The sequence below is a fragment of the Saccoglossus kowalevskii genome, chromosome 16 (genome assembly GCF_978046115.1).
Source record: "Saccoglossus kowalevskii chromosome 16, keSacKowa6.1, whole genome shotgun sequence".
In the NCBI taxonomy this organism is placed as follows: Eukaryota; Metazoa; Hemichordata; class Enteropneusta; family Harrimaniidae; genus Saccoglossus; species Saccoglossus kowalevskii.
In genome coordinates, this window is record NC_140656.1 from 1,369,275 (window position 1) to 1,394,173 (window position 24,899).

General features: G+C 36.7%; 1 protein-coding gene across 4 annotated transcripts in view; it reads left to right on the forward strand.

Moving 5' to 3' along the window:
• LOC100378763 (uncharacterized) overlaps positions 1-15,187 on the forward strand; it is a 48,465-nt gene extending 33,278 nt beyond the window's left edge. For 3 of the 4 annotated variants that reach the window (XM_085491573.1, XM_085491575.1, XM_078008920.2), the window contains 10 exons: positions 4,237-4,405; positions 4,700-4,881; positions 5,694-6,014; positions 6,102-7,025; positions 7,407-7,648; positions 7,778-8,004; positions 8,857-9,089; positions 9,366-9,546; positions 10,828-10,923; positions 13,463-15,187. In XM_085491573.1, the coding sequence (XP_085347699.1) occupies positions 4,237-4,405; positions 4,700-4,881; positions 5,694-6,014; positions 6,102-7,025; positions 7,407-7,648; positions 7,778-8,004; positions 8,857-9,089; positions 9,366-9,546; positions 10,828-10,923; positions 13,463-13,515 (2,628 nt within the window). In that variant the 3' untranslated portion in view covers positions 13,516-15,187. The remainder of the gene's footprint in view (positions 1-4,236; positions 4,406-4,699; positions 4,882-5,693; positions 6,015-6,101; positions 7,026-7,406; positions 7,649-7,777; positions 8,005-8,856; positions 9,090-9,365; positions 9,547-10,827; positions 10,924-13,462) is intronic. The other variant, XM_085491574.1, reaches the window with a different exon arrangement.
• The last annotated feature ends 9,712 nt before the right edge of the window (positions 15,188-24,899 follow it).

Here is a 24,899-nt window from a genome sequence, read left to right on the forward strand (position 1 = left end):
CTAGCCGATTGTCCTATTATTAGGAGACTATTTACTGCTTTCCAGATGCCAAGACCCCATACAAGGGAGCCGCCCAACTGGGACTCGTCGGCTGTGTTGTCCGCTCTAAGCAGACCGCCTTTTGAGCCTCTCCAATCAGCACCACTTAATTTTTTGATGTGGAAAATAGTCTTCCTACTGGCCCTCGCCTCAGGTAGGCGCTGGTCAGAGCTAGGTGCACTGTCCTTCGAGGATGGTTGTGTCGCTTTTATGGACGATCAAGTTGTAATAAAGACATGAATCAGGTTTCTTGCCAAGAACCAAATCCCAGGACACGTTCCTCAACCGATCGTCATCCCCCGGCTGGCAAATATTATCGGTCCGGAGGATCAGGAGGAATTGCTTCTCTGCCCGGTCCGAGCGCTGAGTTGCTACGTGAACCGTACCAGGTTTTCCAGACGGGGAACCAAACACATGTTTTTTTGTTACGGCCCTGGCAAACAGGATAAGCCGGCTACCCCGACTTCCATCTCCAGGTGGATTACTGCGACTATACTGGAGGTCTATAATACACTATCCTCCTCAACACAGACCTTGCAGAGACACTAAGTACGAGAACATGAGGTCCGTGCGATTGCTAACTCACTAGCGCTAGCGTCAGGTGCCCCCCTCAAACACATTCTGAGGGCAGGCTTCTAGAGAACGCAGAACGTCTTCATCAACTACTACCTAAGAGACACCCAATCTATTGAGCAGGGTCTCTTCAGGTTAGGCCCTGTCGTAGCGGGTCAGGCCTTGTTTGCTGACCCAGCCCGAATGACCGCAGGGGCCTCTGCGCATAGGCGATAAGACAGTCTCGGCATTTTTGCGGGCAGATTGTCTGTTCCACTAGCACTTCCTGGAAGCTCCCAGGTTTCGCTTCTGTCGACCTAGGCCCTCATGCGAACTGTTTCGGTCCTACTTCAAGCTTATCACCCCCAAATTCGGCTTGGGTCTAGCTTTCTCGGGCACACCAAACCCTGTCACCACAGCAGCATTGGCTTCTTGCTTCGGGGACAGCACAGGCAAGGTAAGACACCACCCTTTCTTGGGTCTTAACTTAGGTTTTTGGGTTTGTTTTCATCCTGGACTGGGGAAAAGTCTTTCCACATTCTCCTTTTATTTTTTTTCTGTTTGCTCGGAAAAACCCGCCACCGATCGGTGTCTGAATCTGCCTACAGTTCAAAATAGCCATTTTGACTGACCGGAGTCTATGGTGGGTAATTGAACGTAGTGAATTTAGGCGAGGGTTCTCCGAACCCGCCTATTCACATAGTTCATACCCACCATAGACTCCGGGTCCCCCCCAACCTCCCCACTCTTTCCGTCGAGACGGAGAGAAAGGAACCAGAGTGATGGACGGCTACCTGTGGCGCTGCCAGGTGGCCTCGGTCACGTGGGTTCGTGACGTATGGGGTATATAAAAGAATCTTGAGGTCATGGGGCTTCCCCTGACCTGGATTCTATCTCTCCGTCACCGGCAGAATCGCTGATTAATGCCTACAGTTCAAAATAGTCATTTTGACTGACCGGAGTCTATGGTGGGTATGAACTATGTGAATAGGCGGGTTTGGAGAACCCTCGCCTAAGTTTGTTCTAATCACATTTCAATGAAACTTGGTACATAGATATTACATTACGCAGGCCTTATTAGTTTGACACTCAAATCTGTTCATATCAGTTACCTGATTTACATAATTAGTTTTCAGCTATTCCATCAATATCTCAAGTACAAGTAATTTTGAATTAATTTTCAATGTGTCTTCAATACTCTCAGCACACAGGAGTTCTTTCTAAGCTTTCTTTAATTATTTTCTGTTTTGCTCGGAAACCCACCACCTCTCTGCGTCTGACTCTGCCTACAGTTCAAAATAGTCATTTTGACTGACCGAAGTCTATGATGGGTAATTGAACGTAGTAAATTTAGGGAGAGTGTTTTCAACCCGCCTATTCACTAAGTTCATACCCACCATAGACTCCAGGTCCTTCCAACCACCCCACTTTCCGTGGCAATTGGCTTTAGTCCTGGTATACAGGGAAAACAAGGGAGTGAACCCAGGGCAAGATGGCCGTTGTCCTCTTGACCTCGGTCACATTTTACATTATGTGAAAGAAAATCTGTGAGGACATGGGCCTTACCTTGATTCCTTCCGTCATTGGCTGAATCACCTACAGTTTAAAATAGTCATTTTGACTGACCGGAGTCTATGTTGGGTATGAACTATGAATAGGCGGGTTCAAAACACTGCCTAAGTTTTATTGTTTTTAACTTGTAAGCATCTGATTTAAAACTATTTTATTTAGAATTTGTGTATCTTTTCTTGTCCATTGTTTCTGTCAGTGTCTGCTTATATCTGACCATCTTTAATACTATTTTGTTGACTCCCGTGTGCGAAGCACAAAAAGGGAGTCTTTGCAGTTAGTGTGTCTGTCTGTATGTGTGTATGTGTGTGTGTGTGTGTGTATGTGTGTCCGTCTGTTCCACTGATATCTCAAGAACCATACATCAGTTTTTGATGAAACTTGGTGCATAGATGCTCTGGGCCAATGCGCAGATTTGATTAGGTTTTGGTAAAAATCCATGCATATTAATTACCTAATTTGCATGATAATTAGCTGATTTTTGGCTGTTTCATGACTGTTTCACTGATATCTAAAGAACCACTCATTGGATTTTGATGAAACTTGGCACACAGATGCTCCAAACTAATGCGCAGATTTGATTAGTTTTGGGTAAAAATCTGTGCAATATTAATTACCTAATTTGCATAATGATTAATCAATTTTCGGCTTTTCCACTGATACATGTATCTCAAGTACTAATCATCACATTTCAATAAAACTTGGTACATAGATGTCATAGGACACTGCACAAACCTGAAAGTTTTTAGGGTAATATCAGTAGATATTAATTACCTAATTAGCATAATTAATTAATTTTCAGCTTTTGATATTTCAAGTAGTAATTGTCACATTTCAATGAAACTTGGTACATAGATGTCATAGGACACTGCACAGACCTGATAGTTTTTAGGGTAATATGAGTACATATTAATTACCTAATTTGCATAATTAATTAATTTTCAGCTTTTGATATTTCAAGTACTAATCATCACATTTCAATGACACTTGGTACATAGATGTCATAGGACACTGCACAGACCTGATAGTTTTTAGGGTAATACGAGTACATATTAATTACCTAATTAGCATAATTAATTATATTTCAGCTTTTGATATTTCAAGTAGTAATCATCACATTTCAATGACACTTGGTACATAGATGTCATAGGACACTGCACAGACCTGATAGTTTTTAAGGTAATACGAGTACATAATAATTACCTAATTTGCATAATTAATTAATTTTCAGCTTCTGATATTTCAAGTAGTAATCATCACATTTCAATGAAATTTGGTACATAGACATCATAGGACACTGCACAGACCTGATAGTTTTAGGCTAATATCAGTATATATTAATTAGCTAATTTGTATAATTAATTAATTTTCAGCTTTTGATATTTCAAGTAGTAATCATCACATTTCAATGACACTTGGTACATAGATGTCATAGGACACTGCACAAACCTGATAGTTTTTAGGGTAATATGAGTACATATTAATTATCTAATTTGCATAATTAATTAATTTTCAGCTTTTGATATATTAAGTAGTAATCATCATATTTCAATGAGACTTGCTACATAGATCTTCTAGGATTATGCAGAGACCTAATTAGTTTTAATTGGATATTAATTACCTAATTTGCATAATGTTCCACTGATATATAAAGAACCACAAATTGGATTTTAATGAAACTTTTAAAGAGAACTATGCAGAAACCCAATTAGTTTTTGGTAAATATTTATGCTTATTAATCTCCTAATTAACATAATTAATTAACACTGATATCTCAATTACTGATCATCACATTTGAATAAAATTTGGTACATAAATGCTCTAGGACAATAGACAGGCCTGATTAATTTTGGGTTAAAATTTGTTCATATTAATTCTCTAATTAGCATAATAATTCATAATTTTTTTGTTCTGTTCTGTTCATATTAGTTACCTGATGTACATAATTAGTTTTCAGCTTTTCTATCAATATCTCATGTACAAGTAATTTTGAATTAATTTTTAATGTGTCTTCAATACTCTCAGCACACGGGAGTTCTTTCTAAGCTTTCTTTGATTTGCTAATTGCTCTTACAGAGATCCAATACCCTTGATATTGACATGCTCAAGTCAAGAGCTGATCTGAGGAAAAAAGGCACCCTAAAAGACCGAAGAAAACCAAGTAGACCCTCCAGTTTGTATGTTCCAAAAGATTATGAAATGAATGTACAGTTGCTATCTGATGCCATCTTTAGAGACTCAACACGTAAGCTTTTTATCCAGTTAAATCAAGATAAAAAAATTATTATAAATATTTTTAAGTAACATGTACATTTGTATAGATACAAATTTACTACATATGACACATTTGATGCAATTCAAAAATTCAGTTGTATTACACTACACATACAAAATAAGATCCTTATATTTATGTTATGCAATCACAATCAAGTTAAGTCTTGTCTTTAATGTAGACACATAGCTGACTACTAATGATTATAAAGTGTGCTTGGTGGTGTTCTCTCGTAATATATAATTTATTCTTTCTTCTTCCTCTTAGAGCCTAAACCACTAAAAGTTGATGATGATGATGATGATGATAATGATGAGAAAGAGAAAAAGGATGAAGAGAAGACATTATTAGACCTTCAAGAACCGGGAAAACTAAAGAAACCACCTCCAGGAGCTATACCAAGTCCTTTCCTACTGCCTGGCCTTGGTGCAGGCTTTCCACCACTCAAGGTAATTATTACAACATGTTTTTTTTCACTCCATACGTTTTCCTGGTACAGTAGTGCAAAATAGTCTCCCAATTGATGTAGTCAGAAACTAGAACTTGTATTTGTCTCCCTTCCATCCATATTGTCTATACATGCACCAGACATTATTTTTTCAGATACACTTTGACCAAATTTAATACAAAGATGGGTCATAATAGTATATATATGCATGTTGATTTGTTTTTTTGTTATGATTGCTTTTTGGTCGACTTAAAAACCATCTTTGTCCACAAAAGCAACATCAACTGTTTCTCGGGCATGCCTGGACCAATTTCATTTAAATTGGTATACACATAAGTTTGTTTTTATTCAGAATGACTGATTATTTTATTTTGTTTGAACAATTTCCTGGGTATACTTTAGGCATATTTTATGATAAAATTTAATTGGCTCGTTTACAGTTTTGAACTAAAATTACAAAATGTTAACATGTCAATTATTTCCCAAGAATCAAATGGGATTTCTTGTTCTATAAATAATAAGTAATTATTAGCAAAATGCTGATATTAGGTTCAAGAATGCTCAAGACAAACTAGGAAAAATATTTATCTGAAACTTTTATCTGAAAGATTTTTAAAAGTTGCTTTGCATTATCTCAAGGGGTCAAATCATTGTGTCACTTGTCTTGACATTTCAGGAGTCACTTTTACATATCTACTTGATATTGTCATTGACTCATTTGTCTGCTAGATATCAAATCATGGAGTCATGACTTGTCTTCAATTGTCGAGTCTCATGGCATTTTGTATATTGTTTTATGTTTTGTTTATATAGAAGACACAGCCTAAAGTGCCTGTAGCCAAGTCACCCACAGAGAAAGCAGGCAGTGAACCAAAAGTACTTGATGAGAAAACAAAAAAACCTGTTGTGCCTGAAAGACATAAAGGATCAACAAAAGAGACAAAAACAATAAAGAAACCGTCTGTGAAAAAACAGAATGAAAAAAAAATGTTTGAAGTGGAGAAAACCAATGAGAAGACATCTAAAGAACATGATAAACCAAATCAGCTGAGTCCACTGTGTTCACCAACAGGATCATCTAATGTGCTGTTGTCATCTATACATTCACCACATCCTGCTATGAATACATCTAAGGTAAGCACTTTACTGTCTTTTTACATCAAGATAACATTCTAATTTAGGCACTTCTATTTTATTATTGTTTCTTTTTTTTTTCATCAGAAACGTGATCCACCCCCCAAACCACTGAAGCCATTGAAAAAACCACCCATGCCAGAAAAAAAGAAAGAAACAGATGTTAACTCAACTGAGGTTGATAGTTCAATACATTCCCTCAAAATTGTATTACCACCAGTTGACAGCCAAGAAACCATTGAAAAGAAAGAAGAGAAAGGAAATGAACAGAAGGAGCAACATTCACCACCAAAAGAAAAAGCTCAAATTGAACATAATTCAACACCTGAAGAAATTTGCAATAAAGAAAAAAAAACTTTAACAATAGAAGAAAAAAGGATTTTTAAAAATTCATCAACTAAAGAAGAGACTAGAGAAATTCAGTCACCAGTGGAAGTAAACATCATTAAAACTATGGAATTAGAGAAGGATGTACTACCCAAGAAAGAATTTAACATTTTAAAAATAGTTGATACAGAAGATGAAAAGGAGAGAGAAAACAAAGCTGAAACAGAAAAATACGCGAATGAAAAAGAAATAGATGAGCCAAAGGAAAATGAAGTATTTTTGGCAGATCTTGAGGATGAGGAAAATATTAGTCAGAAAATTGAAGATGATAAAGAAGATAAATTAATTATCGAAAAACAGAATAAATTTTCAGAAAAGAAAACAACTGATGATGTTAAGAAAATAGTGAAAATTGAACATAATGGAGAAATCGAAAAGGAGGAGAAAGAAAAAGAAAATATAGCTACAACAAAATTGAGAACTCTTGATGATGAAGAGCATAAAGAAAAATTTACAAAAGAGGAGAAAACGAAAGAAGTTTTAGTTATTGAGAAAAGTGTGAAGTTTCCAAAAAGTTTGAAAACAGAGACGATTAGCAATGAAGAGAAGGGACCAGGAAAAGAGGTTACTGTGAAGAAGAACTCAGAGGAACTCAAATCTCCATCATGGATGACAGAAACTAAGGTGATGCAACTTCACTATTTTTAAAATACTATTATAAAATAATTTTATTTTTATATTTAACATATAAAGGACCTTGTCTTTTATAAAACATGCATAGATATACAGAATCATAATTCTATATATATTAAAGTAAATATAATAAGTTTAAATTGAAAACACTTTAACTGAGCCATCATATTCTCTCTATAGCCTATTATGTCTTGATACGAGACAAGTGTATGTAGCTATTGTTTTCTGTTTCACATATTTTGCTTGACATTGAAACCTTGTTTGATTAACAAATCTGCTGATGTCTTAACAGTATTCTGTACTGACAAACCATCCATGGTAGTAATCCATTGTAAGCAATTATTGACATCATTTTTTTATTACAACTATCAGTTGATATCCCCACGGGCATCGCTAAAACCTTTAGAGAAAAGTACAACCCCATCAATACAGGACAATTCAGCTGGTCCCTCATGGTTGCAAGAAGCCAGGGCCAAACAGAGAGCCAACCGGGCAAAGTTAGATGAGAAGACAGATGATGGTAAAGACAATTCAAAGAGTGTGCACAGTGATATTGAAGTAAATGGATTTTCTTCAACAGACACAAAGTTAACAAGAAAACTACCACCAATTATGTAGGTATTTCAATACTCGGAATGTAAAATGAATATTTATATGTTACGTCAAACTCAGTATATAAGATATTCTCTGACTGGTTACACTCTTATATTGTAAAATGAATATGCATAATGCCTTTGTTTTAGACCAAAACCACTGTCACCAAGGATACTGTCACCATCAGAACCCAAAATAGCATCGCCTTCAAATTCGGAAATGTCGTCTCCCACTGAATCCCAAGTGATGTCTTCCAGAGAAAAACAAGTTTTGTCACCCAAATATACTGAAGACAACAAAGAGCTGAGTACACCAAAAGGTATACCTCAGTGGAAACAGGAACTAGCTAAACGTAGACAAGAATCTTTAAGTACTGGTAAGTACTTTATCATTTTCCCATTCATGCAATCATACATTGCATTTTGACCATCTTATTGGTTGTTCTCTTTTATTCATATACCGTACTGGACCATGTTAGCACCCAGGGTCCTCTTACCTGAGCACCCCCTCGGAAAAGAGTGTAAATGACAATTTGGATTCGCCATGTGACAAATTGAGGGAGGCCTTGCATCTTTGAGGGAAAATAACTTTGACTTTTACAATGAAGAAACAGAAATGGTCACAACAAATATGCACATTTTATTACAATATTAATTAGGTACCACCAGAATTTACGAGATTAAAAAATAATAGTCTGTTGGAACACAGTCAAAGTCAAAATCTTCATCATTATCTCCAACGATGAATGTGTTGGATCGAATGCAAATGCTTGATGGAAAACACTTTCTGCCTTGATGTATTTGCATGATTTGACCAGCCACATCGTCCTTTGACCAAATGGGTCAAGTCTGTTATTAAACAATCAGAATGCTGTGTTGTACTGACGCAATTCTTTGGAAATTCACGAAGACTTTCTGGTAGCGCAATGCTGAAGTGAATTATTGATATTGAAGTACGATCTGTTGGAATTGACTTTGGCGAATAAACGACATGTTTTTTTCAAAAAACTGGTGACTAGCAACTGATTATGGCATTTTACTTTCATTAACATTAACATTTCATTCATTAACATTGTCAAACTGTAGTTTACGCATGGTTACCATGGTTACCATGGTCTACACATGCACAACGGTGACTGAGCATGGGCACTAACGTGGTTCAGTACGGTAGATTTGTTAATTACCACTAGCTGTGCTTGTGTGTTTCTAATATTACCTTGTATTTATAGGTAAAAAGACTACTCCTGTGATTATTCCAGCCAAAAAAGACCCATCAACACCAATGAAGACGACACTGCCGCAGTGGCAGCTGGACCTTGCAGCCAAGAAAAAGACAAATAAAACCAGCACTTTGGACAAGTACTTAGTGGAAGATAAGGAAGACAATGAACCTGCCTGGAAGAAAGAAGCTGCTAAACGGAGAAAGCAAAGACAGAGTATGAGTAGTTTGGAGACAAGTAGTGTAAGTTTGCATGGAAATGAGCAAATATCGCAGTGATAATTTCATCAAAATAATATAATAATAAATAATAGTTTGAAAATGAGGACTTATGTTTTGACCTCTATATGTGTATCAGAGCGAATGTGCATGCACTCGTTTAAACTTTATACATGCTTCATGCATCTTGGAATATGATTCAAAATGGATGAATGGCAGCCATTTTAATGTTGAAAATTCATTAAAATCAAGCATATCTGCCATTCTGGAACAAGGTAACAATTAGCTATTTTTTCACAGCCTGTTATAGTTGACAAAGAAGCAGACATCCCGGTGTGGAAGAAAGAACTGATGCAAAGAAGAAGAAAATCAGACATCATTATAAAAAGCTCTTCAAAAGATAGTAATCCAACAACTCCTGATAAGCCAGCATGGATGAAAAACTTGTGTATGACAGCAAATAAGGATTCTCCTAGCAAAGGTAAGTGTAGTGATAACTGCAAAGCCACATCACTAAGCAGTATGTAATGAGATTTAATTTGAATAACAAGACAAATTATCTCATCAACTTCTTTCATAAATGAACCTGTTGTCTGATTGATAGTTTTGTTTAAGTTGATATATATTTAAAAAACCTTAATTTAATACCTTTCTAATAGAGCAGATACTGTATGCATATGCTACAAAAGTTCTTTTTGCAAAAAATGTCACCCAGGGCTTGGTTATTGAAAGATTGACTTTACAAATAAAGCAATATGTTACCTTGAGTTAGTTTGGTTTGGTTTGTTGTGTTGTGTTGTGTGTATTGTTGTTATTTGATGTGTTTCTGGTATTGTAAATTGCCAAGTTGTATTGTAACATGTGTACTGAAACTGCTATAACAGTATTTGCAAATAGTCAAACATCACCAAGTAGTTCCATGGTTTCAGTTGTAACTGAATTTTCAGAATCTTAGGGTGTCACACATCATAGAACCGCTCGCTGGATTCTCTGTTTGATGAACTATAATACAAAATCAGTATTCAATGTGAAACATTTCCCACCAAGATGCACACACGTTATTTCCATTATAACCCTTATTTTGATTTGATAGAACAACTATTTTACTGTGGAATGTATGAGAGCATTTATTGTAGTAAAGTAATAACAATAAACAACACAAAATAAAATAAAATCAGCTTTGAATCAGTATATTTTGAGAATGCAGTATGATTTTAGATTTCAGTTTTGGCCAAGTTACTCAAGATTGGAAGGGCTTTCAGCTTGCCTACAACACAGCTTTAATATATGCAGTAATATTGCTATACAGAGTGGTGTGTACAGTTAAATATTGCTATACAGAGTGGTGTGTACAGTTAAATATGTTCATTGAACATCAGCCAATCATTTTAAGGTTGTTAGGTTTGTTGATGCAAAGTGTTATAAATTTGGTTTCATAATGTGCATGTTTGTTTGCTGGCTGGTACTGATACATTACATGGCTGAATTTTAAAAATCAAAAATATGAATGTTTTCTCTCTCTCCTGTAATCCTAGCTTTCTCCCATCCCTCTCCTTCCCTGTACCTTCTCCCATTCCATTGTGATGCTAATTCTCATGTTTCATTCATTTTGCTCTGTGCTCGTTGTATGCTTATACTAATGTTATTAACTGTTATTGTATCTTTATCATCTTTGATCTGTTGTGTTGATATTTCACTATTTTAAAATTCTATCTCTGTCTTTTGTCTTCATTCTCTCTGGGTTTATTTTATGAATTGATAGGTTCTTTAGATCCAGAAGTCATGTCACCTGGGCTTAGTACTAACCTACCGACATGGAAAAAAGATATTCAACTAAAACGAAAAAAACGACTTGCAGGTATTTTGCCAGGGCAATGATGCCTTGCACTTGTGTGTTTTTATGTATTCATCATTCATTTGGTACAAATGTTAACTTATATGTTGTCACTTATTAGTCCCCGTTCGGACGCAGTCCGAAAACGGGGACTTATGTTTTGCCCTGTGTGCGTCCGTCCGTCCGTGCGTCCGTGCGTCCGTGCGTCCGTGATCACCTGTATCTCGAACATGCATGGACCGATTAAGTTCAAACTTCACTCATACATCACACCTTATATGGGACATATGCACATGCATTTTTTTCATGATCCGATTAACGATAGCCGAATAGCGGCCATTTTAAGGCCGAAAATGCATCAAAATCGCACATTTTCACCATTCCGGACCCGGATCTCAGTTATGCATGGACGGATTTTGTTCAAATTTGGTACATACATTAAACATAATAGGACCTTGATGCACGTCATTTTTTTTTTTTTGGATCGGGTTCGAAATGGCCGACTGGCGGCCATTTTGTTTTAAAGAATTCAGTTCTGGATCCGTATCTGAGACATGCTTGGATTGATCGAGTTCAAACTTCACACACACAAGGTACATCATGTCACAAATATGTATGTGCATTTGTTTCATGATCTCATTAACGATAGCCAAATGGCGGCCGCTTTAAGGCCGAAAATGCATTGAAATCGCACATTTTCACCATTCCGGACCTGGATCTCAGTTATACATGGACGGATTTCATTCAAATTTGGTACATACATTAAACATAATAGGACCTTGATGCACGTCATTTTTTTTTTCGGATCAAGTTCGAAATAGCCGACTGGCGGCCATTTTGTTTTAAAGAATTCAGTTCTGGATCCGTATCTGAGACATGCTTGGATTGATCGAGTTCAAACTTCACACACACAAGGTACATCATGTCACAAATATGTATGTGCATTTGTTTCATGATCTCATTAACGATAGCCAAATGGCGGCCGCTTTAAGGCCGAAAATGCATTGAAATCGCACATTTTCACCATTCCGGACCCGGATCTCAGTTATGCATGAACGGATTTCATTCAAATTTGGTACATACATTAAACATAATAGGACCTTGATGCACGTCATTTTTTTTTCGGATCAAGTTCGAAATAGCCGACTGGCGGCCATTTTGTTAAAGAATTCAGTTCTGGATCCGTATCCAAGACATGTCTGGATTGATCAAGTTCAAACTTCACACACACATGGTACATCATGTCACAAATAGATATGTGCATTTGTTTCATGATCTGCTTAACAATAGCGGAATGATGGCCATTTTAAGGCCGAAAATGCATCAAAATCACATATTTTCACAATTCCAGAACCGGATCTCAGTCATGCATGGATGGATTTTGTTCAGATTTAGCACAATGTGTTGTACATATGCAGGTGCATTTCGGTCATGATCTGCTTTGAATGTATATGTCACTCAAATATGAACGGAACGGGGACGTGTCATTGACAATGACTTGTATTCCTTCATAGGTTCCCCTATCCTCACACACCCATTTCACTCTGCAATGGTATATTGCATTTATTGTGAATGGATTGTCATGTCTTAACAACAGCTAACTTTACTGTATTATATGAAACTTAAATCTCCTATTTAATTTATATTGAACTTGTTTCAAGTGGTAAATATATAAATGAATGAATCTTTATATTGGTGTGATGTGTGTGAACTTTATTGGAGGAGTTGTGTGGACTATGTGAAATGATTGTGAACTTTATATGGAAATTTGTGTGTACTCTGAGATGAATGTAAATTTGATAAGGAGATTTGTGTGGAGTATATGAGATGAATGTAACCTTTATATGGAGATTTGTGTGGATTCTGTGACATGAATGTGAGCTTTAGTGGAAGAGTTGTGTGGATTATGTGAGATGAATGTAACCTTTATATGGAGATTTGTGTGGATTATGTGAAATGAATGTGAACTTTATATGGAGATTTGTGTGGATTCTGTGACATGAATGTAACCTTTATATGAAGATTTGTGTGGCTTCTGTGACATGAATGTGAACTTTATATGGATTCTGTAACATGAATGTGGACTTTATGTGGAGATTTGTGTGGATTATGTGAAATGAATGTGAACTTTATATGGAGATTTGTGTGCATTCTGTGACATGAATGTAACCTTTATATGGAGATTTGTGTGGCTTATGTGAAATGAATGTGAACTTTATATGGAGATTTGTGTGCATTCTGTGACATGAATGTAACCTTTATATGGAGATTTGTGTGGCTTCTGTGACATGAATGTGAACTTTGTATGGATTCTGTAACATGAATGTGAACTTTATGTGGAGATTTGTGTGGATTCTGTGAAATGAATGTGAAGTGAAATGTATGGAGATTTGTTTAGTCTGAAATATATACTACATGTTTTTGGAGATTTGTGTATGATGTGTGAAGCATTTCTTCTCATTTCTCCAGTATGAGGAAAATATTTGTGTTCAAGATTAGTTAAAACCACTATTGATGCAATTAGTGATTTCAATGTTAACCCTTCATTTTTTTCTCTCACCAGAATTTGAAAACCAGCTTTGTGGGAAATCTGATGATGAAGGTGAAACTGCTTAATAATAAGACACAATAAGTATTACATGTATATTTGGTGCTCTTTAAGAAGATACAAGTTGTGAAACATTATACCTATATGCGCTTTATGTTGGTGGGGTTACTGCTGACCTCATTATGCCGGTGGGGGTTTGTTGGTTGGTTTGTACTGCTATGTTTATGCTTTTAGTAACCGGAACTTTCTTTTGCCATTATGGGTTTTTCATCAGTGAAGATTAACATAATTAGACCACAATTATATACAACAATATTAGTTTGGTGACCTCTTCAGTGAGCAATAATTTCAAATGTTATTTTGACTTTTTCATGAGACTGTAATTTTTCAGGAGACATTAAAAAAATGAAGTCGGACTACTTTAAGTTGTTGGAACTTGGAAATCACTAAGTTTTCAGCCATTGAGGGTGCTGTTACATGAAAGGTGTTGTACTGTATATCCAGTAGTGAAGTAGTAGTAAGCGAAGATTTACACCAATTTGTTTTTTCAAATTACATAATTATGGTCTACCATACCATGGTTGGAGACTCTTTCATTTTCAACAAAACTTTACTTAAACAAAGAGTGAATTCAAAATATTCAGCTGCCATATGAAACCACATTATGCAAATTTTAGTCACTAGCAAGACTTACTTTCATTGTATTTTTAAATAACTGGTTAAAGTAATTTTTTTGAAATATTTTTTTTCAAAAATGTACATTAATTTTAAGTACTTAAGTCTGTAGTTGTAATACGACAGTTGGAAGCAAAGTACAACTGTGACTGTGTTTATTGCAAATGACTTACAGGACAGCTGGGAATGCCCTGGACAGTATTCCATCATACGTCTTATTTGCATACAGTTGATTGCTTCATCAATATTCAAAGATTGTTTGTTTTTGAACTGTGACCTAAAGTAGTTGACATTTGAGTGTTTTCATTAAGTTATTCATACTGATGACACCCATATTGTTTGTCCTTGATGTTACAAAATAATAATAGCTCATGTATATATGTATACATGTTTTTATATATACTTGTGTAAAACACTGTTCAGTTTTACATTTGTGTTATCCCTGTTTACTTAGTATGCAATTTCACCTTTGAAAACTCTATTTAGATTCATATTAACACAACCATGTACTTATAAGCTGAGACCACCATGTATGTAAATAATTATATGTTTATATCAGATTCTGTAATTTTTAAATTTTCTCTTAATTTACTTATCAATCTGTAATGTGTATATACATCTGCTAAATTTCTCTCTACTGATATATATATATATATATATATACTGACATACATTGGATATTTCATTTTCTGTTCTGTTCATGTATATTTTGAAATGTTCTACTTTTGACTGATTCTTTAGTTTACTATTTCTTACTCACTGCGAGGTTCTGTGTTATGCTGCGTTATGTGAAATCCAAAAGTTGTTTTTACGCGTATTTCCTTGCCTAATATTGTGCTATACAAATTTGATGAACTAAGGCTATCTGTATGCCACAATCCCCTCTGAAAGCCAGCATTTTAACATTATGAAAATAAAATTCAAGTTAACAATGTTATCATTGGGTCTGTGCCTTTCACGCAATATGCAAAATTTCGCAGTGAACTGAAAACCACCTAATTGTTTTAATTTGTAAATCTTGAATTATTCTGAAAAAGTGTTCCTGACTTTATTCTTGAAATGCCATTCATTCCTTGTCTTTATTAGCTATAAGTATGTGTGCTGTGAGAGAAGGGTGTGTTTGCTGCTTTCAGCTGTAGACTGATCAAAAGACTGTTAGTATAGATCTCATTTCTACTGTCATTTTAAAGTTGTATTGTCAACAAAATTGATTTTGAAGCTATTTGACATATTTTGAGACTATTACGAGGATACCGAAAAGTGTGCACAAAGATAGAACAGCAGGAGTATCGACTGGCGCGTACTGTCTGAGTGCATACTTTGAGGTATCCTTTTAATAACCTTATTATTATACATCTTTTTCTTCCAAGGATACATCTTGGGAATGCCGAAATCCATAAAGTTTAGAACAGAATCAGTAAACTTTTTTGTGTGAAGTCCGGTCAAACCCTGGTGGCAGCCATGTTTGTTTTTATTATTCGATATTTGGAATTTGCATTTCTTAATATGATAGGATGAATATACCCCGTAAAATACTGCAAAATTACAACACCCTGTAATTTATGGCGTTACGGTGACAGATGTTTAATAATAAGTAGTACGTGTATTGCAATAAATACAACAATTATGGTATCAGTAAGATACCAACCTTTGCCAATATCATCGCAGAGCAGTTCTGAAGCTTCAGAGCTTTGAGTATCTTGAGGGTGTCATCGTACCATCAAATCACATGCAGGATTCTCTTTTTGATGATCGAATATATCGGTATATAACAAAATCTATATTAGATTGATGTGAAGCATTTTTCCCCCTAGTCACACCTCACTGTCAGAATAGTTAAAAAAACGCACAGCAAAATTGACCATATTGTAGTAGCCTATTAATTATTACATTTTGGAAGAATGTTTAACACGTTTTACTATCTTAATTGGTCTGCTGATGAAATGTGTTATACTCCTGTGCCTAATGTCATAATCCAACATCGTGTCGCATATTATAAATGCGTGTGCTAGAAAAACACTTATTCAGGAACAAACATAATTTAAGTGATCAGGTTGGGTGCGGAAAATTGGAAATGCGTACAACAAGTATCGGTGCGATATATGTTGATAACAAAAATTCTGAAACTGTGGACAAATTAACATGTTTCAAGCTTGTCTTACGACCTTTTTGTCTTCTGTCATTTTACATGGCTGGAAGACAAGTTGCTTAAACAACCGACTCAAATCACCATGGTGACATGTGACGACGATAATTTCTTGTTCAATGACTGCATCTAATTATAGTGTTTACAATTGTGTCACACACCAAGTCTATTCGCTACATAATACATATTCAAATAAATGAAATGTTTATCTGTTGCTGAATTGTACATTTTTCTTCACTCCCAAAGAAATAATTTTTCTAATCACGCATGCAATTATCATTGTAAACCTAAAACCTAGAACTGTGGAGTTACTCTTATTGACAAATTGTAAAACATATATGCTATTGTATTTTGACATTTTGATTAGAATGCAATTGTTTTGAATTATTTAAGGAAGATAACTATACTAGTAATCTTTTGATCATCATTCACACAGTCTTGACGTAAATTGGTGGCCTTGTTTGCGCATGACGCATGTTTTGTGGTGGTAACTTAAAGGGTGGTGCTCGTCGCGCTACCCAAGTGCAACATTTCTGTTTCCCACAATGCAATGCGACCTTCTAATGGAAGTATGAGGTTTGACCTGGGCACGACTTGCACTAATTACCGCCCGTGACTCCTTCGGTACCTTCCAATCACCTAAGAAAATACCTAGTTAAAGCTTGGTAAAACCCCAGTTTGTATCCGTTGATCTGTCAAAGTCACCATCTTTGTTTATATGAGACCCATATGTCTCGTGCATATGTGGCGCGCCGACTGCCGCCCTTTAATTAGCACGGGTGGTGATCGCATTTGCACACGACACATGTTTTGTGGTAATTATCTTGTTTTCACATGAACGGTGGTGATAATCTCGTGTTGTGTACCCACAATGCTTTATTTTCGTTCACCATCACGACATTCCAAATGACTGTCCAACAAGACACAATTCAAAGAGAACAAATCAAAATGTTGACAAAGATAACATAAATCGTACTAAAACTATTGTTTCACAAACAAAATAATCCAAAGCCTAATTATGCTGGTGCGTACAAATCTGAAATGAACATCAAATTTGTATAATCCTATCACGCACATATCTACAATATAAATGATATTTTTTGGTCATCTACAACTTGCAATGATTCATAGAATCATGTGTTTTGTTGACGTATGACAAATGCCCAACTACAGACACTGTGAAGATGGATAGACATCACATGGATAGACTACACTGGCAAACTACTGAGAAATGTATGTTTGCCGTACTCGTGTCATTCCCATAGTCTTAGGTTACAACATTCCTATACACACAGTATACTTGTCTTAAACTTAATCTGACTAGCGGTGCATGACCTTTGACTGCTATGATATACTAGTAACCAGGATGTCCTGTGGGTTAATACTAGAAAATCCAACTGTAGTGAACAATTATTTGACAATATCCGTGTGTATTGGGAGTGTTTCCATCCTTAAATCCACCGACTATCGAAGTTTTAGATCGATAATTATCGGAGAATTATTTTACCTTTTTTATGAAAGTTGTACTTCGATATTCACCAGTCGCGGAATTGCAAGGTTGCCGTTTACATCCGGTAGCACCTTTCCAAATGTATCTATATATTAATTAAAATCATTTATTTACGTATTTATTATGCAAGAGATAAATAGGCACTGAATTTAGCATTCAGTAGTGTTTGCATAAGTTTTTTGAGATTGCCAAAAAATACAAAGGTCTCACACTATCTCTTTACATTCCCTTATTGTATGTTTTCGGCCAACATTCCTTGATTACCTCCATACATTATACGTTTTCCTATCAATCTAAGACATTGATAGTTCTCAAAGAATTATCAGAGAATTCCATGTTTAAAAAAAATTAACCCACCACCCAGCTGTAGACCCTGACTAATATCAATCGAAAACATCGAGAATTGTCAGATATTTACCCGATAATTCAAATGTACAATAGGCCGGCTTTCTCTAATGCGAGGATCCAGGATATTGCACAAGTTTATACTACCTGCAAATTTGATGCATAATTTCTTAAGAATTTCCTAAGGAAGTCAGAAAGCACTATTCTATTCTATTCTATTCGATTCGATTTGATATTCAACTCATGTTTCCTTATGATGTCTTCGCATTTTACTTTACCGTTTCATTACATTGTCCTGATATTCCTCTTTGTTCTGAAAATATTCCCATATGTTACACTCATAAATTACAGTTGGTAAACGTGTATATGCCAAAACATGTATATCTTGTATTCTTCATATTATTTCTTTGTCAATATCCTTCATGTTCTGCAGATGTATTTAAAACTGCATATTCGCTCCATTGTACAGTCGTCGATTTTGTATTTTACGTTTGTGCAAATTACCTTAACTTCTTTGCTACATATGTTTAATCTACTTATGTGAATCTTAGGCCAGGCAACGCCTCGCCATCTATTTGAATTTCATTTTCTTCTACATGTAATTTCTTGGCAGTGTAATCACGTTCTCTCAAATAAATAAGTAAATAAAATATTGAGAAAACATAAAAAGACTTATTTTCAAATGCATGAATATGTCATAACTAATTCATTTTATCATAGACAGAATTTGCCCAGAAAATGCCGTTTGATGATTTTGAATAATGTATAATAAAGTTAATGAATTCATAATGTCAATAAGTAATGGATAACACGATGTAATAACCAACGTAATACTTGTACGCTACACCAATATAGCTTTATATGTGATATATAACATGATGGTGTTTGTCTGAGGTATTCCTGTTTAATATGTGACAGGCTTATACGTAATTATGCAAATATCTTGAAAAAAGGCGTCGGTCACTTAAATAACTTCCAAATCTAGATTCTAAGTATGAGGTTGATCCCATAAAATTCACTTTTATTTGACGCTGTGTTTAATTTTTTAAAACTAATAATTATACCCTTTATATCTACAGCCAAAATTGATCAAATTAATTCCCATGTTTCTGTCTATTTTATGGTATGTAAATTGGACAGCTTTGTCTTAAATTGTAATTGTACAACCAGTATTCTGTAACTAGACTGATCGCGTTGAACAGAGAAAAAACATGTTGATTTGTTCTACCATGGGGAGGGGTATTTGTGCACATTTTGCTTCCAACCACTAGCGTACATATTTTCATTGAAAATATGGCACATTCTGGCCGGCTCGTGATTTAGTGGGTGATCGTCGACAATAAAAGTACTGAACAATGTAATTTAGATGTTCTCGAGTACAAGTTGTCAGAGACCCACATGAAGACTGTCAGGTACATAGTTTATTGTTGATCTGAATGTTTGGCAATAATTAAAAAAAAAATTTGCGTCTGGAGCTTGTTAGGATACTTCACATCTGAGAATATTGCTGAAGATGATCACAAAAACACCTCCATGAAAGCCCATGGCCAGAAGAGTGGCAAGTATTATAATCCGGCATAGTTATTTTTTTAAATGTAAAGAAATGTAACATTGTGTTACAAAAGGTGGACGTAGAATAATATTTGGAGAAGAATAATGATATTTTTTCTTATAGCAAAGAGACAAAAATGCAGTGAAATGTCAAAAGCGTTTCTAAAATTTCGTAGGTGTCAGAACCTATTAGCATCTGAACATAGGGCTGTCGGAACATAGGGATGTTGGAATATAGGTGTGTAAATAAACGTGTATGTGCCGCTGTTTTGACCTCAATTTTCACGATCGAGTCAATCAATTTGACCGCCACCCATTATAAGATTGTTTAGAAGATAATTAGGAAGATTAGAGGATAATTTTAGCAAAAAATACCAATTATTCAGTCAAAAATAATCAATCGCAATTTTCAAATGACTAGCTGCATTGCAATCACATCTAAAATTCAGGTGAGTGATGTGGTGGATGGACTGTACCATTTAGGCAGTGATCTTTATATATATTTGTGTAACCTAAAATCAATGAAACATTTAACACACTAATATAACACATCATGTGAGGTTTACTACATCTATTATATTATCAGCCTATTATAAACAATATTACCTCTTATCTTTGAGTATTTTTATTAATTAAAATCATGCTTGGTCACAACACGTCGTATATACAATTTATACATTTGAAATTAAATATTAAAAATTAAATATTGAAAAAATATTGATATAATAGGCACAGGAGGTTAATCCGTTGTTTGTGTTTTTAAATTTGGAGAACTACCAACGACGACGATTTATCACGTAAATCTCGCCAGGTATGTCAACTATTTAAACAACAAATTAGGAATATAATTTAACTTAACTTAGACTAGACTTGTAAACTACTAGCATATGGTTTGCAGGATTATAGATAGAAGCATGTAGAGTCGTAAATTTCACAGTTACACATGAAAAGTATTGTTTTGTAATTAGTAAACTGTCATACAGATTCAGAAAAATACGCAATACATGAAACATCATTTTAATGAATGCTGCTTGTTGTTTGTCCCCCACCACATACACACATTTACATATACTAAAATTATCATCTCCCAAAATACTGCCAGAACAATCACCCAAGTATGTGCTATTATTGATAATGGAAAGTTATCCAGATTCTAAAAGTTATATGGACATTCCAGACTTCCTACTTATTAAAAAAACATGAACAGAGCTGTGCTTCAGTCCATATAGTACTTGTCGAAAAGTACACCGTTATTATCAGATGATAGACACACTAATCTACAGGATAGGTTCAAGGGCAGAGTTGCCCCACTAGAGATATCGGAGTTATCCCCAGTAGAGATATCAGAGTTGTCCCCAGTAGAGATATCGGAGTTGTCTTCAGTAGAGATATCGGAGTTATCCCCACTAGAGATATCGGAGTTATCCCCAGTAGAGATATCAGAGTTGTCCCCAGTAGAGATATCGGAGTTGTCTTCAGTAGAGATATCGGAGTTATCCCCACTAGAGATATTGGAGTTATCCCCAGTAGAGATGTAGGAGTTATCCCCTCTAGAGATATCGAAGTTATCCCCAGTAGAGATATCGGAGTTATCCCCACTAGAGATATCGGAGTTATCCCCAGTAGAGATGTCTGAGTTATTCCCCACTAGAGATATCGGAGTTATCCCCAGTAGAGATATCGGAGTTATCCCCAGTAGAGATGTCGGAGTTATCCCCACTAGAGACATCGGAGTTATCCCCAGTAGAGATATCGGAGTTATCCCCACTAGAGATATCGGAGTTGTCCCCACTAGAGATATCAGAGTTATCCCCAGTAGAGATGTCGGAGTTATCCCCAGTAAAGATATCGGAGTTTATTCCCACTAGAGATATCGGAGTTATTCCCACTAGAGATGTCGGAGTTATCCCCAGTAGAGATATCGGAGTTATCCCTAGTAGAGATATCAGAGTTATCCCCACTAGAGATATTGGAGTTATCCCCAGTAGAGATATCGGAGTTATCCCCACTAGAGATATCGGAGTTTATTCCCACTAGAGATATCGGAGTTATCCCCAGTAGAGATGTCGGAGTTATCCCCACTAGAGATATCGGAGTTATCCCCACTAGAGATGTCGGAGTTATCCCCACTAGAGATATCGGAGTTATCCCCAGTAGAGATATCGGAGTTATCCCCACTAGAGATATCGGAGTTGTCCCCACTAGAGATATCGGAGTTGTCCCCACTAGAGATATCGGAGTTATCCCCAGTAGAGATATCGGAGTTATCCCCACTAGAGATATCGGAGTTATCCCCAGTAGAGATATCAGAGTTTATTCCCACTAGAGATATCGGAGTTATCCCCAGTAGAGATATCGGAGTTATCCCCACTAGAGATGTCTGAGTTATCCCCACTAGAGATATCGGAGTTATCCCCAGTAGAGATATCTGAGTTTATTCCCACTAGAGATATCCGAGATTATTCCCACTAGAGATATCGGAGTTATCCCCACTAGAGATATCGGAGTTATCCCCAGTAGAGATATCGGAGTTATCCCCACTAGAGATATCGGAGTTGTCCCCACTAGAGATATCAGAGTTGTCCCCACTAGAGATATCGGAGTTATCCCCAGTAGAGATATCGGAGTTATCCCCAGTAGAGATATCGGAGTTATCCCCAGTAGAGATATCGGAGTTATCCCCACTAGAGATGTCAGAGTTATCCCCACTAGAGATATCAGAGTTTATTCCCACTCGAGATATCAGAGTTATCCCCAGTAGAGATATCGGAGTTTATTCCCACTAGAGATATCCGAGTTTATCCCCACTAGAGATGTCGGAGTTATCCCCACTAGAGATATCGGAGTTATTCCCAGTAGAGATATCGGAGTTTATTCCCACTAGAGATATCCGAGTTTATTCCCACTAGAGATATCGGAGTTATCCCCACTAGAGATATCGGAGTTATCCCCAGTAGAGATATCGGAGTTATCCCCACTAGAGATATCGGAGTTGTCCCCACTAGAGATATCAGAGTTGTCCCCACTAGAGATATCGGAGTTATCCCCAGTAGAGATGTCGGAGTTATCCCCAGTAGAGATATCGGAGTTTATTCCCACTAGAGATATCGGAGTTATCCCCACTAGAGATGTCAGAGTTATCCCCAGTAGAGATATCGGAGTTATCCCCACTAGAAATATCGGAGTTTATTCCCACTAGAGATATCGGAGTTATCCCCACTAGAGATATCAGAGTTTATTCCCAGTAGAGATATCGGAGTTATCCCCACTAGAGATATCGGAGTTATCCCCACTAGAGATATCGGAGTTATCCCCACTAGAGATATCGGAGTTATCCCCACTAGAGATATCGGAGTTATCCCCATTAGAGATATCGGAGTCATACCCACTAGAGATATCGGAGTTATCCCCACTAGAGATATCAGAGTTATCCCCACTAGAGATGTCGGAGTTATCCCCACTAGAGATATCGGAGTTATCCCCACTAGAGATATCGGAGTTATCCCCAGTAGAGATATCGGAGTTATCCCCAGTAGAGACATCGGAGTTATCCCCACTAGAGATATCAGAGTTATCCCCAGTAGAGACATCGGAGTTATTCCCACTAGAGATATCGGAGTTATCCCCACTAGAGATATCGGAGTTATCCCCACTAGAGATATCGGAGTTATCCCCACTAGAGATATCGGAGTTATCCCCACTAGAGATATCGGAGTTATCCCCACTAGAGATATCGGAGTTTTCCCCACTAGAGATATCGGAGTTATCCCCACTAGAGATATCGGAGTTATCCCCACTAGAGATATCGGAGTTATCCCCACTAGAGATATCAGAATTATCCCCACTAGAGATGTCGGAGTTATCCCCACTAGAGATATCAGAGATATCCCCACTAGAGATATCGGAGTTATCCCCACTAGAGATATCGGAGTTATACCCACTAGAGATATCGGAGTTATTCCCACTAGAGATATCGGAGTTATCCCCAGTAGAGATATCGGAGTTATCCCCACTAGAGATGTCTGAGTTATCCCCACTAGAGATATCGGAGTTATCCCCAGTAGAGATATCTGAGTTTATTCCCACTGGAGATATCCGAGATTATTCCCACTAGAGATATCGGAGTTATCCCCAGTAGAGATATCGGAGTTTATTCCCACTAGAGATATCGGAGTTATCCCCACTAGAGATATCAGAGTTATCCCCACTAGAGATGTCGGAGTTGTCCCCACTAGAGATATCGGAGTTATCCCCAGTAGAGATGTCGGAGTTATCCCCAGTAGAGATATCGGAGTTTATTCCCACTAGAGATATCGGAGTTATCACCACTAGAGATGTCAGAGTTATCCCCAGTAGAGATATCGGAGTTATCCCCACTAGAGATGTCAGAGTTATCCCCACTAGAGATATCGGAGTTATCCCCAGTAGAGATATCAGAGTTTATTCCCACTAGAGATATCGGAGTTATCCCCAGTAGAGATATCGGAGTTATCCCCACTAGAGATGTCTGAGTTATCCCCACTAGAGATATCGGAGTTATCCCCAGTAGAGATATCTGAGTTTATTCCCACTAGAGATATCCGAGATTATTCCCACTAGAGATATCGGAGTTATCCCCACTAGAGATATCGGAGTTATCCCCAGTAGAGATATCGGAGTTATCCCCACTAGAGATATCGGAGTTGTCCCCACTAGAGATATCAGAGTTGTCCCCACTAGAGATATCGGAGTTATCCCCAGTAGAGATATCGGAGTTATCCCCAGTAGAGATATCGGAGTTATCCCCAGTAGAGATATCGGAGTTATCCCCACTAGAGATGTCAGAGTTATCCCCACTAGAGATATCAGAGTTTATTCCCACTCGAGATATCAGAGTTATCCCCAGTAGAGATATCGGAGTTTATTCCCACTAGAGATATCCGAGTTTATCCCCACTAGAGATGTCGGAGTTATCCCCACTAGAGATATCGGAGTTATCCCCAGTAGAGATATCGGAGTTTATTCCCACTAGAGATATCCGAGTTTATTCCCACTAGAGATATCGGAGTTATCCCCACTAGAGATATCGGAGTTATCCCCAGTAGAGATATCGGAGTTATCCCCACTAGAGATATCGGAGTTGTCCCCACTAGAGATATCAGAGTTGTCCCCACTAGAGATATCGGAGTTATCCCCAGTAGAGATGTCGGAGTTATCCCCAGTAGAGATATCGGAGTTTATTCCCA